The 18117-nt window shown below is 42.9% G+C and overlaps 1 protein-coding gene across 1 annotated transcript in view; it reads right to left on the bottom strand.

The window, feature by feature from the left end:
- Positions 1-444: 444 nt before the first annotated feature.
- Positions 445-18117, bottom strand: part of LOC111672867 (protein jagged-1b-like) — a 30968-nt gene continuing 13295 nt past the window's right edge. The window contains 23 exon segments of the mRNA XM_087169653.1: positions 445-2217; positions 2833-2983; positions 3394-3525; positions 3630-3860; positions 4640-4749; positions 4964-5077; positions 6156-6241; positions 6941-6968; positions 7735-7851; positions 7933-8046; positions 9038-9151; positions 9264-9377; positions 9467-9631; positions 10010-10160; positions 10866-11039; positions 12721-12767; positions 13701-13814; positions 15144-15257; positions 15331-15444; positions 15883-16002; positions 16233-16363; positions 16859-16919; positions 17228-17491. Coding sequence (XP_087025779.1) covers positions 1685-2217; positions 2833-2983; positions 3394-3525; positions 3630-3860; positions 4640-4749; positions 4964-5077; positions 6156-6241; positions 6941-6968; positions 7735-7851; positions 7933-8046; positions 9038-9151; positions 9264-9377; positions 9467-9631; positions 10010-10160; positions 10866-11039; positions 12721-12767; positions 13701-13814; positions 15144-15257; positions 15331-15444; positions 15883-16002; positions 16233-16363; positions 16859-16919; positions 17228-17491 — 3299 coding nt within the window. The 3' untranslated portion in view covers positions 445-1684.

An 18117-nucleotide genomic window follows, 5' to 3' on the forward strand; every position in this document is an offset into this window, starting at 1 on the left:
TCCATGAAACCATTTTTTTAAAGCACAACTCTCACAGACTAGATTGGATGCCGATGATGTAAATTCATACTTGATGTTTATTATCATAATTCCAATGATCAAGTTAAAGTCGTATCTAAACTCCAGATCTAATTATTCTGAGAGCTGCTGTAGCTCAGAAAGCTGTCGTAGCTCAGCCTGTTGAAGCTGCGTGGCAGACAGTGTTTATAACTACTACACTATTATAGAATAATGATAATCAGATTAGCAAAACTAGCCTGCAGCTACTGTACAGTATGTATTGTTATGTGTGCACACAAACACTGAAATTAATCACTGTGATACATTTTGTGACTGTAGGTTTTTTGCCTTTTCATGTATCCGTAAAAAGTCTCACACTACTTACGAACGTCTCTGAGGGACATGATTGTGACTCTCGAAAAAATAACAATCCACTGTCGCCAGTAACGAACACAGACTTTTATTTCTCAAGGTCCAAAAAGCACTAAAGTGAAACGCATGAGAAAGACGTTTTTTTTTTTTATTCCTCCATCATAAACTAAAGGGGCTGACGACTGAAACTAAACATGGTTTCACAGCCTTATTTCATCCTCCAATCAAAGACAGGCAAAATGTCACATAATGGCTCTACAGTATTCTTATTGAACTCTCTTTTCAAGTACTTCCTTAATTATGCAGGTTTGATCACTCAGATTATTACAAACACATGGGAACAGGATACAAAGCCTGTTGTCAGCTCTATTTGTTTTACACTGTACAAAAAAATACAAATTATTACACAAAAAAGTTGCGTCTTGGAGATTTTCTTTTCAGTAGCAAAAGCGATACGTCTGCCACCATGTTGGTTTGTATAAAAAAAGACCCTGCAGCAGCAAAATCTGTCTCTAACCACACAGCAACCCCCCCCCCCCCCCCCCCTTCCATTTACATGTAAAGTACTTACAACAGAAAACCTCTGGCAAACAAACCAACAAAACAGTATCAAACAACAGACGATGTACAAAACATTTAATTGAGGCACGAAAATGCCCAAATCCAAAAGGCTAAAAATAAACTATTTTTTCAAGAACACTTTTGGCGATGATGAAAAATATATCAAAAAACTATTTCCATCAGGAAGTGTGAAGCTTACAAAGCTGTCGACCCTTCGACTCTAAACTCATAAATAAAAAAGAATATCTTAAGGCTCTTGACGATTAAGTTAATAAATCAAATATACACAATGATTAATTAAAAATTATTTACATCTATACAGAAACATTCTACATGGACGATTCTTCATATTGACAGCAACTGCTGACACTTAAACCCCCCCCCCCCCCCAAAAAAAAAAAAACAAACAAAAATAAACAAATATTTTCTTCCAAATTGGTCAGGTGCTGCGGTGCGACAGGTCAGCAGCACGTTCAAATAACTCAAATCATTTTTTTGAATGAAACTGATTTCATGAAACTGAAACCGAGTGTGAAAGGCTTTTTCAGGAACGCCGCTGCATGTCCGAGTTCAATCGTCCACAGAAATCGGAGATCCAGCCAATCAGTGGACCGTTCAGACCAGTGTCAGTCAAAACATAAATTAAACAGCAAAAATCCAAAGCCGGCGAATCCACTGAAATTCAATTCTGTACAAAAAATAAACAATAAAAAATGACAAGTTTCTGATCTTGTCATTCTGCGCCCGGTGGCTATACGATGAACTCCATCCTGTTTACGCTCTGTGACTGCAGATGCCTGTTGTCCTGTTTGCTAGTCCAGTGTGGGGGTTTGCCTGACGTATGGTGGGCGGGGCGCTCCTCCCATTCCACCAGCGAGTACGCGGGTGGCGCCCGGGAGAACCTCGCCTTCTGCAGCCTCTTGTCCACCTCATCCTCATCCGATTGGCTCCCGCCGTCTGACTTCCTGATCTTGGCGTTGACGGAGTTCTTGTCCTCGTAGAGGTGGTGATGGAGGAGGAGGTGGTGCTGTTGATGGAGGTTGGGCGGGTTTTTCTCGATGGGGTTCTTGATGTGGTTGAGCTGCTCACGGGTGGTGCTGACGCTGTTGTGGAGGGCGTTGTTGTCCTCGGCCGCGGGCGCCAGAGATGACGAGGCGGCCTGGGTGCTGACACCCGTGTGGGCGCTCTGCTTCCTCCGCTTCTTCACGCACCATAGCAACATCGAGGCAACCGCCAACACCCACACGACAATCACCACGGAAACCAGCAGGGGCACCAGGTAGTCTGCTGGATGGAGAGAGGAGCAGAGGTCAGAGTGTCGCCTGAACATCTACGACCTTCACTCTCCTAACGATGACACAACTGTAAACTTCTATTTTCTGTTGTTTTTTTTTGCTAATTATTACGGCTTTTTAAATCTTTTTGATTGAATCTCATTTCAGCTTTCTCACGTGATTTGTCCTTTTTTCTTTCAGTCTGTGAAGCTCTTTTATCTGCACTAACCTGTATGAAAAGTGCTGTACCAATAAAGTTTGATTGATAGAAGTGGGGCATTAAATCATCCATCCATTCACCAACCCAAAACATGCACGTCCAGTTTTACAAAACAGTCTTAACTCAAGATGTTTAGGAGCTTTCAACCCCATCCCATGGTCTTCTTCGTCCTAAGCTTTCATGTCACCACGTGAACTTTAAAAAAATTGTTTAAACTTTTAAAACTGTGAAAAAGAAAGAAAGTCATCGCCCAGCCCTAATAACAGGTGGTCGTATGTGAGGAGATCGAAAACTCTCTTTCTGATCTTTGGCATCAGAAAAACCTCGTAAGTGGTCCTTGAGTCCAAAGTCAAGAATGAACTTTCACACTCAAATACATGAGAGAGAAATGCAGTGTCGACTCACCGGTGGCGTTGTGGCTCTGCCGTCTCTGGATTCGAACCTCGGCGATGGCGCTGATGATGGAGCTGTTGGCGCTCCTCTTGCTGACCAGATCCATGATCTGATCTGTGATCTCCTTGACGAACGTCAAACCCCCTCTCTGGTTCTCCGTGGACTGAAACATTCGGCAGGGAAACAGCGTTATGAGTCGGTCTGTCTATCTCTGACAGTTCAGTCTAAATAAACGCTCTGTGTTTCGTCTGGAGAACAGGACGTGTTTTCTTCTTCTGGCTGCAGCAACAGTGGTTTCAGACTATTTGTTAACCTTACAAAACTTCACTTCAAGCTGACTGGTTATGTCAGCGGGGGCTTTGTAACCCGTCACTGCTCTTATCTCTTCTCACTACTTTTTTTAAAAACCTCAAATTTCATGATTCTTCTCCATTTTGCACTTCAGGACTTTCAGTAAATGTTTAATGTGACGTACTGGAAGTCGACTGGAAATCGTCAACTAGATCATATCAGCAGCTCCAGAGGCCGCAGAGTGTTGTGTCTGGACCATATGTTTCCAGAGGCGGGACTTACGATAGCGACGTGGATCTCGTTGTTGGTGCTGAGCGACAGCTCGCAGGTCAAGGAGACGGAGGAATCGGAGGACAGGTTCTTGACAACATAGAGGGTCCTGAGCTCTCGACAAACCTGCTCCACCGTCACGCCCTGTCGCAGCCCAGAGGGAAAACATCAGCTACAGCACCAAGTCAAATAGTCTGGAAACTGAGAAATTCAGAAGGTGCGAGCAGACGAAGGAAACCGAGACTGACCTTCGCCATGATGTCCTTGTTGAAGGTGAAGGTGACGTTGGCGCACCTGCTCTCTGGGTGACACCTGGCTGTGGGCGGGGCCCGGTGGCCGGGGCTCCAGCATTCCCCCTGGCTGGGGCAGGGCTTGACGAAGCAGCGCTCGTCCTGGACGGCGACGCAGGTCTGACCGGCCAGACACTCGGAGCCATGAGTCTTACTGTGGAGGCTGCAGGGTTTTGGTCCACACCAAAGCTGTCGGAGACGAAAGTCAGAGGAAGTTAGATCATCTTGTGTTGTCTTTGCTTAGGAAGGTATAAAAAGCCCGGGGTACCAACCCGGAACCCCTTCGCTGTGGAGGCAGTAGTTCTAACCACTGTACCACCATAAATTATAGTATAGTATGGCATAAAAAACGTCATGGCGACATTTTCATGGGATTTCTCGACAATAATGAAACTCATACTTTGATATATTCACCATTTTATCTTTACTCCTGCTAGCAACCTGACTGCTAGCCTACAGAACACAGAAGCCAGGGTTAGCTTGCTAGTTAACACTAGCTAACATGGTTAAATAACATCAGTTGACATTTTTCTGGTGACGTTAGTTACCACTATGATATTCTCTCATGATGTGAACCTTCAGATAGCCCCTGCCTTTTCAGCCAATCAAATGTTAGCATGCCTAAATCCATAGTCTTGGAGATGTAGCATCTTGGCGGACACACTGGAATGATCTAATATGACTTCGTCCTCCCAAAATATTGGTGCGGACATGTCCCTACTGTCCATATACAAACCTACGCCCTTGCCTGCTGCTATTTTTGTTTCTTACTGGTCAACATACACAACAATACCATATATCTGTGACTTTCTACAAGACAGAAAAAGGTTTCTAGAAATGTTATTTTTCAATGTGCTTATGAAGCTTTCTGCACATGGAACAAGTGGAACTGGAAAATGTCTTGAAGACTGAATGTGCAACAGCATAAACGTTAATGTGATTGCACACAGTCGAAACCTCAGTCCTACCTTTGTGCAGGTGACTCTCCCGTTGTGACAGCGGCAGCTGTTGCAGTCTTTGTCCCACCTGCTTCCGTCCAGAGCCACCAGCCCTCCGACCACACACGGCCTCCCCGACACTGCAACACAAAACCAGCATCATCCCAATGACTCCACTACAGTTCTATGAAAGACTCAGTACTTTAAGTCAGCGGAAAGCGTTTTCTTTTATTTTCTAAAATATCTTAGACCATACACAGGAGAAAGTGTAAAATATGTCTCATAGTTGTTGTCACAGTCACAACAATATATATAAGTCGGACAAAGTGTCTGACAGCAGAGAGGAGCTTTTACCTTCTTGGCAGCGGGGGCCAGTTCTTCCCGGGGGACAGATGCAGCGGTAACCGTTAATTTCATCCACGCAGGTGGAGCCGAAGGCGCAGGGTGACGACTGGCACTCATTGATGTCTGAAAGAGAAATTATTTAAGTAATTGTTTTCAACTGTGTTCTCAGAACATCCACTGTAAATAAATCTGTCCCTCGTTATTAACAAAGAGAAGGTGGAGGCTGAGAAACCAGTCAGGCAGAGAGGAATCTGTACGACAGGAGGGCTGCAAATAAGTCTTTCCATCATGAATTAACTTGAGTATTTTTTAAATTAAACGATCAACTGTTTAGACTTTAAAATGCCAGGACATTTTTAAAATATCCTTCGCAAGTTTCTAGAACCCGAGGTCTGTCTTCGAGTAGCATTTCCTCTGAGACCAAGAGTCCAAAACCCAAAGATATTCAGTTTACAATCGTGAGACGAAGAAAAACGCATTTAAAAATCACATCTGAGGATGATAACCGAATGATACGCTTGTTTCTTTTAATTGATCTTTAATTACTTATTGATGATTTCTGACTTGTGTATATACAGTATAGGTATATTGTATGTAAAAACGTGTGCATATTAATCTAATTATTTTGATTCTCGGCCATAATCACCTCAACCTATACGCATAACTCAATATTCAAAGTTATGTTTATTTAGTTTTATTTAGACAGTTGTTTTTTGGGGGGGGTGGGGGAGGGGTTGAATGTTCTGCTTTACTCTAAATTTAAAATGAACAAAAGCCAATAAACAAAGTATTGAAAAAAAAAATCTAATTTGAAGAAGCCAGCGAATTTAACTAATTTATTATTTTTGCTTGAAACGTGTTCAACAATTAATTAAAATAACTGCAGATTATTTTTCTGATTGAGTTGTTAAGGTGGATTTTGTTTTCTTTTTATGGAGCAAGGCTAGCAGTTTCCCCCTGCTTCCAGTCTTTGTGCTAAGCTAGGCTAAACACGTCATGTACTGGACACAGAGACGGAACCGACTCTGGAGAACAAGAGGATTTTACTGAGTGTCAGAGATGTGATCGACTCTGAAAGCTGCTGAGGTTTGGAAGAGAGTCTGGCTCAAAGGCACTGAGGCAGGAACTGAAAGCCAGTGAGAGAAGAGAGAGTAAAGTAAGCGGAGGGATACATGTTAAGCGGTCAGAGGTCAACACTCACTGATCCTGCAGTCTGGACCGGCGAATCCCGGAGCACATTCACAGCGATACCAGTTGTTTCCATCGACACAGGTCCCGCTGTTATAGCTGCAGGAGGACAGAGACGGTCACTGACATGTACAGTCTACACTCCCGAGTAATAACAACACTTTCAACTACTGGAACAAAAAAAGAGGCAAAACAACAGAATTTTATCCACTGGAGGAAAAATGGTTTGAATTCACCATAATTTCCCACCGTAGCTATAAATCAAGAAGCCTGACCTAACTGAGCTGGAACCCTCATTCTAACCCTAATCTTAATTATAGACGGAAAAACATTTTTTTTTTTCTCTCCTGATCGGTGTTTTTTAAAGATATGAGCAGTTTCTGACTCTGCGGTTTGGAGAGAAGAGTGGGAGCTGAGCAGATAAAAGCGAAACTGGCAGAGACTTTGTTGTTTTGTTCCTGTTTTGTTCCAGATTTGATTTGTTGAAAGGACAAACGAGGAGGAGGAGGAGGCCAAAAAAGGAGAATTTAATGCGACATGCGAAGGTTTATCACAAAAAATAATCACAACTCCAAATGTAACTGCCTCGTGTTTTGACTTGAAGTGATGGATGATGTGCTGCTGCAGGGATTTCTGACACCTAGAGCTTCAAACCAAATGTCTGATGTCAAAAATGCTACTCAGGCAGTTGTGTGTGTGTGTGTGTGTGTGTGTGTGTGTGTGTGTGTGTGTGTGTGTGTGTGTGTGTGTGTGTCCGTCCCCGTCCAAAGCACAAATGTCTAATTCAGTCAAACTCACCAGGGATGAGGACTGCAGTCGTTGGCATCTGGAAAATAAAGACAACGTTGTGTTAGCTTGCGCTCACTGTGTCTCTTTTAGTCTGTTATTACATTTCAGAACAGCCGTTCACGGTCCCCAGAAGATGAATCCAGATGTTTGTTAATGGAGCCTCAAGTCACTAAAACTACACGTGTGTTATGAGGTTAATGCTAACACTTCTTGCTAATATTAGCATGTTGTTGTTTTTTTGTTGTTGTTTTTAACTCTGAGAACACATTAGCAAGTGTGACAGAAGTGGGAACAATGTGGGAAAAGCTTTTTTCAAATTTTATTATGCCTCAAAACTGTATAGCTGTATAGTTATGGCTGTATAGCGCTAACTGTGACAAGTGAACTGAGTTGTGAGTCTCTTCAATGTAATATCTTCAGACAGACACTTTAAAGCGACAGCTAATGGCTATTTTTTTTTTATCTCTGATTAAATCGACAATTATTTTCTATATAGTAATTTGGTCAATCCAATGTCAGAAAATTGTGAAAAATATCCTTCACGATCTCTCAAAGCCCAGCTGACATCTTCACTTAAAGCTCCCAAAGATATTATGTTTACTATCACAGAGGACAAATGAAATGTGAAAATGTTCATGTTTAAGAAACTGACATCAGAAAATTTTGTTTAAAAAAAAAAAAAAAAAGCAAAATAGTTGCAAATTATTTGTCAATTGACTCATCGATTAATCGACTACATCTCTACAACTTGAACTGTGGTGCATGTTGGTGGTCGGTCAGTGTCGTGGTGTGCAGTGACTCACTGTGGCTGCAGGTGGCGCCCTCCCAGCCCTCCTTACAGACGCAGCTGAACGAGTCTCCGTCGACCACGCAGGTTCCTCCGTTCTCGCAGGGACTCGGCAGACAGCTGCTGTTCTTCGCTGGAGAGACAAACGGGACTGTCAGCGCCGCGGTTACCATGGAAACACTTTAAACAAACACACAGGTGTTGTGAGACTGACCGATGTTACAGGTGGCCCCCTCCCAGCCTGCAGCGCACACACACTTGAAGGCGTCTCCTTCATCGTAGCAGGTTCCTCCGTTGTTACAGGTCGCCTCGTCACACTGACTCTCCCCTGGAAGTAAAAACAGCTGAGTCAGAATAAGTTCACAGCAGCTTCAGCTTTAGTTTCACAGAGATCCTCTCCTGCAAAACAAACACTATAGAACATAAGTCGTATAGTGTTTTACTGTCACTTCTAATACAGAATGTTTTCAAATGTGCTTTGTTTTTAATTGATGAGCTGATTAGCACGATCAATACAGCATAAACGACGCCAACAATTGGCATGTTAAAATGAAAAAACTATGCATGCTCACTGTAATAAGCTAACTTGTAATGAATGCTTACTATACGACAATATGCCAATGCTAATAATTCTATCGAAATAAAACTCGTCTCAACTCTCACATTTAAAGAAAATGCTAATGACACATACATTTTTAGCAATTTAGCATTTACAGCTCCCAGTTTGGCAGGAGCCTTATTTCAAAACACTAAAGCTCAACCGCTAAATCAGTTCAATAAGACAAAGGGCAAGTCATAACAAGCACATAACACAACATAGCATAAGAAGCTGCAATGCAACATGCTTAACATGCTAATGTTAGCGAGCAGTGTTAGCCGTAATCTCGGTTCTTTTTTGGGACTTAAAACTTTCTGTTTCTCGCTGCCTTTAATGGACAGTTTATTCATATCCTGCACTTTTTCTTTTCTATTTTGTCTTAATGGTTTTATGTCATGTTTAAAACACTTTGAATTGCCTTGATCTGTTAATGGTAACATTTATTAAATATAACTTTGATTTACAAATACATAAAACTGGTTAAAAATGTATATTATATAAATAACAGTCAGGTCATACACAACTTTTCCAAATGTAATAAATTTTGTATTTTATAAATCATGATGATAATTGAATTTTTGGGGGGAATGAAAACAGGGTCAAAGGCCAGAAAGAAAATTATGCAGAAATGTGACACATTAAAAAAACAAAGTTTTACACACACACACACACACACACACACACACACACACACACACACACACACACACACAGGACTTACTGGAGTGGCAGGTCTTTCCCTTCCAGCCGTTGTTACACTCGCAGTAGAAATCACTGACCAGGTCTCGACAGACGCCTCGGTTCTGACAGGGAGCAGAGCTGCAGTCGTCGATGTCTGAGCCACAACGAGACAAAACTACGTCAACAACACCTCCAACATGGCCGCTGTAACACGTTACTGCTGCTGCTGCTGAGGAAGAGAAGCGAGGAGGAGGAAGAGGACTCACTGTTCTGGCAGGTGGGGCCGTCCCAGCCTTCAGCACAGATACACTGATACTGACTGATTTTATCGATACAGGTCCCTCCGTTCAGACAGGGGGCGCTCTCACAGTCGTTTATGTCTGAGAGACACAGAGAGAAAAGGAAGGAAATAATATTAAAATAAAAATATAATTGTAAATAATAATTACTCAAAGCCTCATGCACTCACTCTCATGGCAGTAGGTCCCGGTGAATCCCTCCTCACACTCGCAGCTGAACTGACCGCCGGCGTGACTCCGACACCGCCCGTGGGGGCCGCACACGTTGGACGAAATCAAACGCACTCCGCCCGGCGTGCTATTGGACGCCACGGCCACTGTGCAGCTGTCAATCACTGGGGAAGAGGAGGAGGAGGAAGAGCGGACAGAGGAAGGAACGTTTTTCATCTACATGGGAATGTTCATTCATTTACATTTTCTTTTGCCAATTTCCTTTAAATTATTTTTTTTGTGCAACAATTAGAAGGAAAAAAACAACTGGGGTCCTTTGTTCCAGTTTGACACCTGCCTGTTAGCTTAGCTTAGCATCAAGGCAGGAACCAGTGTACGAAAACCAAAGCCTAGAAAAAGCCACTTTTACTTGTGTGAAGACGTTAGCTTTTGTTGCTCATCATTATTTATTATCTGAAACGTATGGCTATGCTAAGGTTGATGCTAAGTGTGTATGGAAAACGGGACAGCGATGAGTAACTGAACGTAGACTGAATGTGAACCTTTGCAGGGCGTGGTGCGGCAGTGGTCCTTCAGGCGCGAGCAGTTCCTGCCGTCGTAGTCCTCGGGACATTTACAGACGTAGTCGGACGCCAGGTTGAAACAATGGCCGCCATTTTGACACGGACTTTGGAGGCAGTAATCGATATCCAACTGTAGAGAGACGGAACAGCTCAGCTTCAGCACTGTTTCTATGACACCTGCACAATACACGTCTCCATGGTAACCATATACAGGTCGCCAACACACCTTTGAGAGGATGATGTCAGGCTGTGGGGTGCACATCAACACACAAGATTTTAAATGATGATAACAATATTGATTATCTTTTAAACAGTTAATAAATCCATCAGTATGACTGCAAACATCTTTAACTCAGTTTCTTTCAGGTTGAGGTTTGCGTTGTGAGCCGGTCAGACAAAGACGTGGTGTAAAGTTACAGCGATTATCTCTGAACATGAGGCGGGAAAGAGAAGAAAGAGAAGATAAACAGCCGTTTGATTCTGTGTGATGATGTTACCTCCCACCATCGCTGCATCAACACACATTATAATTAATCTGGTTTATATATTGAATTTCAAACATTTCAACATTAAGTGGAGGTGTACGGTTCCTTCATTCATTCCCTTTTTGTGTGATTCTCAAACTTTTTAAAATTTGAAAATTAATATTTTCTAATAATCTAATTATTATTATTTAATTCAATAAACTCTTATGAGCAGCAGGTTAAATCACAACAGACGTTAGGAAAACCACCTGCTGCTGAATCCTGGTAAATGTTTGTTTGTTAATATGGTTTACATCCAAAAATGAAACCTCCCAGGTTACAGAAGTGGGCGTGGCTTTGCAACAGCTCACCTGACAGCGACTTCCAGAGAAACCGGGTGGACACAGACAGTGGAAGCCGTTCACTTCATCATGGCAACGGCCGCCGTTGAGACACGGCCCGCTGGCGCACTCGTCCACGTCTTTGTCACAGTGTTCGCCGCCGAAACCCGGCGAGCACACGCACTTATAACTGTTGACCAGGTCCTGAAAGACGGACACGGACAGAGTTACTACTGTGATCACCTGTTACTGTCTAAATGTCCCGCTCTGATGAACCCTGAGAACCACGAGTCTCTCTTCATCTTAATGCCCTATTTTTTTCTTTTTCTTTTTTCCTTTTTCAAATTGTAAAATATATTGTACTTGTTTACAAGTACAATATAAGTATTGTATTTAGTATTTATATTTTATTTTACTTTATTATCAATAAACAGATTTAAAAAATAAAAAAGCTGTCCTCATTTGTTAAACTTCTAAATCGCGTATCAGTTTTTAGATTTGCTGGACGGACTGGACTGATGGTCAACAAACCTGATAGCGCTAATGTAGCTAACAGGCTAACTGTGCAACACTACAAACATTTGATTGACAGAAATCAAACAGTCTTCTCTCCTCACGAGGAAGCATTTAATATTAAATATAGAAAAATGTGTCAACATCAAGCAGCTTAATGAAGCGCTATATTGAGAAGTCTAGTTAGCGCAAAGCTAACTAGCCAAATTTGAGTTGTAGCGGATGTGCTAACAGTGTCACAGTTTATTAAAGCATTACTCTGTAATGTCTGTTTGCTTGTATGTTCGAGTCCAACTGATTTATTTGTCTCTTTTCAGCGTCACAGTGATTTTAAACAACCAGGCAGAAACTGACGTTAGCTTTTAAGCCAAACTAATGCTGCGTTCACGACACGTTGGAAAGTTGGAAATTACAAGGTCAGACTCAGAAAAAAATTATTTCAAGGCAGGATTTGACGTCATAACAACTACAATCATGGCATCCGCCATCATCACTAGTAGGGATGGTAATATCACAAACACTATTTAATTACATTTAACATGTTATTTACTACTGTATGTGATATATTTACATTTACAGGATTCATGTTGTGTTTGTTTTTACACAGATTGTTTTTATTATCGTTCTCTTTGCTATTTATGTTCAACTATTTTGTATTTGACTTTAAACAGAAGTACATTCACCTCAGACACTTTCCGTGTTCATTGTAAAGACAACAACAAAGTGTGAAGATGTTACCGCAGGCGTCCATATTGTTTTCACAGTTGATGTGTGAACAGAAGTTTCCAATTTACCGTCGTCTTGAACGCACCATTTGTAGACATTTATAGCCACGTTATTATGGTTTGAAACTGAGATATTGTTTTGGCCTCTGGGGAGACGTTGTTCAAATTACCTTCACTCTGATTTTGTTAATGGTTTGTGATGACACTGACCCATAAATACTATAAATCACACTGTGTACACTGTGCATGATCACATCAACTGCTGCCGATGTAACGTGATCTGACTCGAATCCGTAAACAAGAAACCATTGTGAGAAGAAGAAAGGCAGAAAAAATAATCTCCAGTGGAAAAGAACGAGGACAGACTGTTTATCTGCTGTTGGGAAATGAGACAGTTTGGAGAAATCTGATCTGCTGTTGTCATGGGAGGCCACACACACACACACACACACACACACACACACACACACACACACACACGCACACACACGCACACACACACACAGTTACGCCCCTGTTCTACATGGCTCAGTGTTTGCCGTTTGTTGCTGTGTTGAAGAAGAAAGTGTGTGTGTGTGTGTGTGTGTGTGTGTGTGTGTGTGTGTGTGTGTGTGTGTGTTGCACAGGGAAAACAAAAGGCTCCTCACCTTGCATGTAGCTCCGTTCTGACACTGGCCGCGACAGTCGTTGATATCTGAAGAAACAATCCACAACAAGTTTCATGTCAGCTTGTTTTTGAAAAGATTTCAAACACGATTGTTCTGGAAGTTTCTCTTCTTTATCTTGGAAACAACAGGGATGTAAAACACTTAAAGCTCCTCCAGTGTAAAGGTGTGTGTCCATGTGTAGTGTGATTATAGATTATAGATCAGCTCTAGCTTCTATATTAATACTGTGAAAGTATCAAAGCCTCAGTCCACAGAGAAATGCACACAGCCTGTATTCAGAAACTGAGCCTTAAAACCAGCCGTCAGGACTTCTGGAACTTTGTGATGTCACAACAAAGCAGTCACCAAGCCCAGAATATGGAGCTTTAAAGTTCAACTATAAGTGAAACGACAGAGATGGAGGGAGGATTTCCCTTTAACAAACGGTTAAAGGTTTTTTAAAGCTTGTTGAAAAAAGCTTTATTAAATTATTTAACTGCACAAACACAGAAAAGAAATGTTAAAGTAAAAGCTGAGGCTGTGTTGAACTTGTAAGTCTGGACCCGGACACAGTAGCTGTATGTGATACGAGTTCAACGAGTTTTAAACCAACAACATCGAGAGTATTTGATGAAAAAGTTGAAACACCAAAACCGATTGATGGACCAGATTTAACACATTAAACAACATCTGTGGGAAGAACCTAGTGATGTATGTGAGAATCATCGTCACGTCTTCCAGTCCTCACTAACATGCTGCTGCTGAACCTTCACGGATTTCAAAACTCTCTTTCCATTGTATTTTTTTGTTTTGGAACAAAAAATTCCTCAAACTAAGTTTAAAACAAAAGCCTTTTGTAAACGTTTCATATACAAATAAAGATAATTGTTATTGCTGTGGGCTGAATGTTCTGGCAGCTGCCTCCTCCCTTCTCCTCCTCACTCATACAGATTATTGTGGCGTTGGAGCGTCTTACTCACTGGTGTCGCAGTTCTGGCCCGTCCAGCCGGGGAGGCACTCGCAGAAGTATCCTCCAATCAGATTTCGGCAGGAGTTGGCGTTGATGCAGGGGTTGTCGTCACACTCGTTGGCATCTGAAACACGATGATAAACAAATTAGAGAGAAAGCAGAGCGCCCTGCAGACAGCAGGAGAGACGGAGCGCTGCCTTACACTCCTCCATCTTGATGCTTGATTAAAGGAAGAAAACGACACACAGCTGGTTTTTTTTAAACCGACAGAGGGAAAAGATCTGGGTGTAATAATAATGTCAGAAGATTTAAGGCTAACACATGCTACATCGCTACGATTCACTGACAGCGGTTAGCATGGACTCCGTTTGAAAGATTTTGTAGCCAAAGATGATATTAATATACAGATATTTCAACCTTAGCTGTACATTTTTTGTGCTAATTAATAAATGTTATCATACTAATATGCTGGACTAGGATGGTGAACATCTTAATTAATATACCTGCTAAACCTGGTCATTGTTAGCATATTGCCATGCTACCGTTTAGCTCAAAGCAGTGCCACACCTAACCACAACCTTGAAAAGCTGCTAGCATGTAGCATGGCTGTAAACACAACTGATGTTAGATTTCAAATTAAATAACTTCTAAATAAAAAAGTCTTGCTTGGTCTGGTCTAAGTTAGCTTGTTAGCTAACTGTAGATAGATACTGAATCCGTTTGTTGACTTTATGATTTTGTTCCACTACATTTTAGCATTTAGCATCATCCTGCAGATGCCTTGTGTTCACAGTGGCTCCTTTCCAGTTATATAGTGTTGCCTTAATGATGCTTCGTTAGTTTTCACCATTTAACCAAAGTCAATGAACAACCAGGGACACAGCTGTCAAAGGTCAGGAGTCACAGCACGCTGACAACAGATGGAACAAATGTCATTCCTGAGTGTCTGGAATAGTGAAATGTAAACAGTGTTAATGGGTTGATTTGGAGTCCTCAGTTGCTATTCTGAGTCTGGCTTTGAGTCAGGAGCATTAGTAACATCTGAGAGCGGTGGATGTGTCCAGACTCACTCAGCAGTGGAAAACAGGCTCCACAACGAGAGCTGGCAGTCCAAACTAACCAGCCACAGTTAAAGGTTGAGTGGTTGGTAGTTTGTGGACGGCGGTGGATTAGCGCTGTGGTGGGGCGATCTCGGAAGCTGAGCCCCCAAACCATAACCATCCCTCCGGAGATCATCCTGGAGATTAGGAACAAAAACCTCCGGAGTCCCAGAATGAAGGAGGCGGAGGACGGAGCCCGAGGTGGAGGTTTATGAACAACGAGATCCACATCAAACGATGGCAAATCTCCACAACGGAAGAATTATAACTTAAATAAAAAGTTTCCTGAACAGCCTGTCAAACCTTTTCTGAAATGAAAAAGTTCCGGTTCTGTGGACTGAAGGAGGACTCACCGATGAGGCAGGTCTTTCCGGTCCACTGAGGAGGACAGGTGCACTTGAAACCATTAACCAGGTCCTGGCAGGTTCCTCCATGACTGCAGGGGTTCACCAGACACTCGTCCACATCTGAGACACACAGACAATTCAGTCCAGCAGTCGAGGATCAAATAAAAGCTGAAGGAGAGGAGATGGAGCTTACTGATGGAGCAGGAGGGTCCGGTCCAGCCGGGGGCGCAGCGACACTCGAAACCCTGACTGGTCTCCACACAGCTGCCTGCGTTCAAACAGGGGTTGGACAGACAGGCGTGGTCCGCTGTGGAGACGAGGCTCAGTGGTTACAATCAGTGGGTCAATCTCGCTGAATTAGCTACGAGCTATTTTTGTTAGCAATGTAACCATGGAAACAAGCACCAATCACCTGGATTATATTTGATGCTAAGAAAATGTCTAAACAGGATGATTACGAGGCGGGAACAGATGCTGGAAGGAGCTTCTTCTTCTACGGTTTCTAATGGACATTAAACACGGTGGCTGTAGTGGTTCAACCTCTGGGGAGCAGGAATGGGATCAGACTATTTCATGAAAGTCTAAGTCTTTATTCTTATTTTATTTCTTATGCAGAGGTGGAATATTTTTCCTCATAATGGCACCAGAGGAAATGTCCAGATTATGAATGGTTCATCCTCTGGGGATACTGACTATAACACGGATATTGCCGTGGGAAACGAAGCGTCGACCCCGCCCCCCTCACCTCTCTGACAGTTGACTCCAGAGAAGCCGTCGGGGCAGGAGCAGTGGTATTTGTCTGGTCCCGTGTTGCTGCAGGTTCCTCTGTTCAAACATGGCTGCCGCGTCCCGCACGTGTTCAGATCTGAGGTAATAATTAATATTAATCATTAAGGCAGCTCATTAATATTTATCATCTGTAATGAACAGATTTACTCTGAATTCTACTTGCAGCTTTTACATTTGACCAATCACTGCCCTGGTTCTTGTAACGTGATGAGGGTGAAATGTTGCTGCTGAAAATGTAGAGTGTGTGTGTGTGTGTGTGTGTGTGTGTGTGTGTGTGCGTGTGTGTGTGTGTGTGTGTGTGTTTACCTTTGTCACACAGCTGTCCTCCATAGTTGGTGTCACACAGACACTGCCAGGGCTCCACACAGCTGCCGTTAACGCAGCCAGGATGAGGGATACACTGATCACAGTACTCCCCCTGCCAGCCGTACAGACACCTGACACACACACACACACACACACACACACACACACACACACACACACACACACACAGTCAGTACTGTCATCAGTCTGAACTTTAGAGTCAGTATCATTTCAGTTTATATGTTTATATATTATTTAAAGGGAAACAACCAACACAGAAGTTACTCGTACTGTCAGGAGCAACACACGCCATCTTACTTTGTACATTTGTGTAAATATCAAATCCTGCATATTATATCATATCTATTATTTATCTTTCTGGTATTAGTTGCTGCCACTTCGCTGCTGTGACGCTGGGACTCAGTACAGAACATCTGATCTAATCTAAAAGAAAACAAAAAAGGAAAATACACAGAGAACTAAAGCGTTTTAAAGAAAACACTAAATACTGATAAGAATCACATGAATATTTGCTTCATCTTGTCAGTGTCTCTGCTTCCCTCCAGGCTTCTCTGACTAACTACCCCAAACCAGTACAAGCAAAACAAATGGACGTGGGTTCTCACTTGCATTCTCCAGGGACTTTACAGGATCCGTGGTCCGTGCTGCAGCCCTGTCTGCAGATCGCTGCTCACAGAGGAACAAGCAGAAAACATCGACACATTCATATGGATTTCTTTGTCTCTGTCAGCGGCCGACTCTGCGGTCGCGGCTGTTTGAAGTTTCCCACAGGCATTTGAAAGCACCAGAGGAAGGAGGATTGTGTATTACCACACTACAATAAATTCACTCTGACAACAACAGTGAAAGACTAAACTGTGACGGTTCATCTCAGCAGGAAGTCTGTGGACGTGGATCGTCAGAATAAAAGGCAGAGAAACGATATAAAAAACTGCAGAACGTTTCTTTAACAGAGAGAAGAGAGCGAGACTCACCGGTGTTGCAGTCCGGACCCGACCAGCCCTCCAGGCACGTCTTGTTGCCGTTGTGGTCGCACTCGTAGTGGCCGAAGAAGTCGTCCCGCGGGCGGCAGAACTTGTTGCAGCCGAAGCCGTAGTAGTGCTCGTCGCAGCTGAGGCGGACCTGGAAGTGGAACTGAGCCACGGGGCCGTTGTGCTTCAGGCTCTGCCACTGGCGGCTCGGGTTGATCATCCCCGAGTGGACGGCCTTCTCAATCAGGGCGCCCGCCGCCGCCGCCTGTGAACACAACACGGTGGAGATCAGCACTGAGGTGGAGGGACGTTCAGTCAACTTGTTTATGAGTGTGAACAACTGAATGAATAACCTCAATATAAATCCTGTATAAGGGCAGTCTGATGCTAAACAGACAAAAACACAAAAACGAGAAACAACAAGGATCGAAAGAAGAGAACTCTGAACATGAGGACGGACTGAAAGGTCAGTGAGTAAAAATGTGTCTTCAGCCGAGATTTAAAAAACTGCAGAAGCTCTGACGCCTTTTAGTTCCAGTCGTGATCGTGGGACGGACGGAAGAGACGAGCTTTCACATCTGAGACGTCCTGCAGCCAGTGAACAGAGGTTTGTTAAAGTTAAAGTTTGGAAACGTTTCTGGTAGAAACTATTTCTATCAACAGAGGCGACGTGTTTATTAAAGGATGACGCACAGTGACGAGGTCGTCGTCTGGAGTTAGAGGGACCACAGCGGCCCGCAGCAAAGAGGAATGACTGGAGGGCTTTTACTTTGAAAGAACTGGCTGCAACCAGTGAATAAGTCATGATTAACTGACGAATAATTAAAGCTGTAAACGGGACTTTAACTCGACGGTCAAACACAAACACAAACAGGACTCTGCTGCTCTGGGGG

This window comes from Seriola lalandi, unplaced genomic scaffold (assembly GCF_002814215.2).
Source record: "Seriola lalandi dorsalis isolate HSWRI2012SDOR001 ecotype SW California unplaced genomic scaffold, Sedor1 jcf7180002054904, whole genome shotgun sequence".
In the NCBI taxonomy this organism is placed as follows: Eukaryota; Metazoa; Chordata; class Actinopteri; order Carangiformes; family Carangidae; genus Seriola; species Seriola lalandi.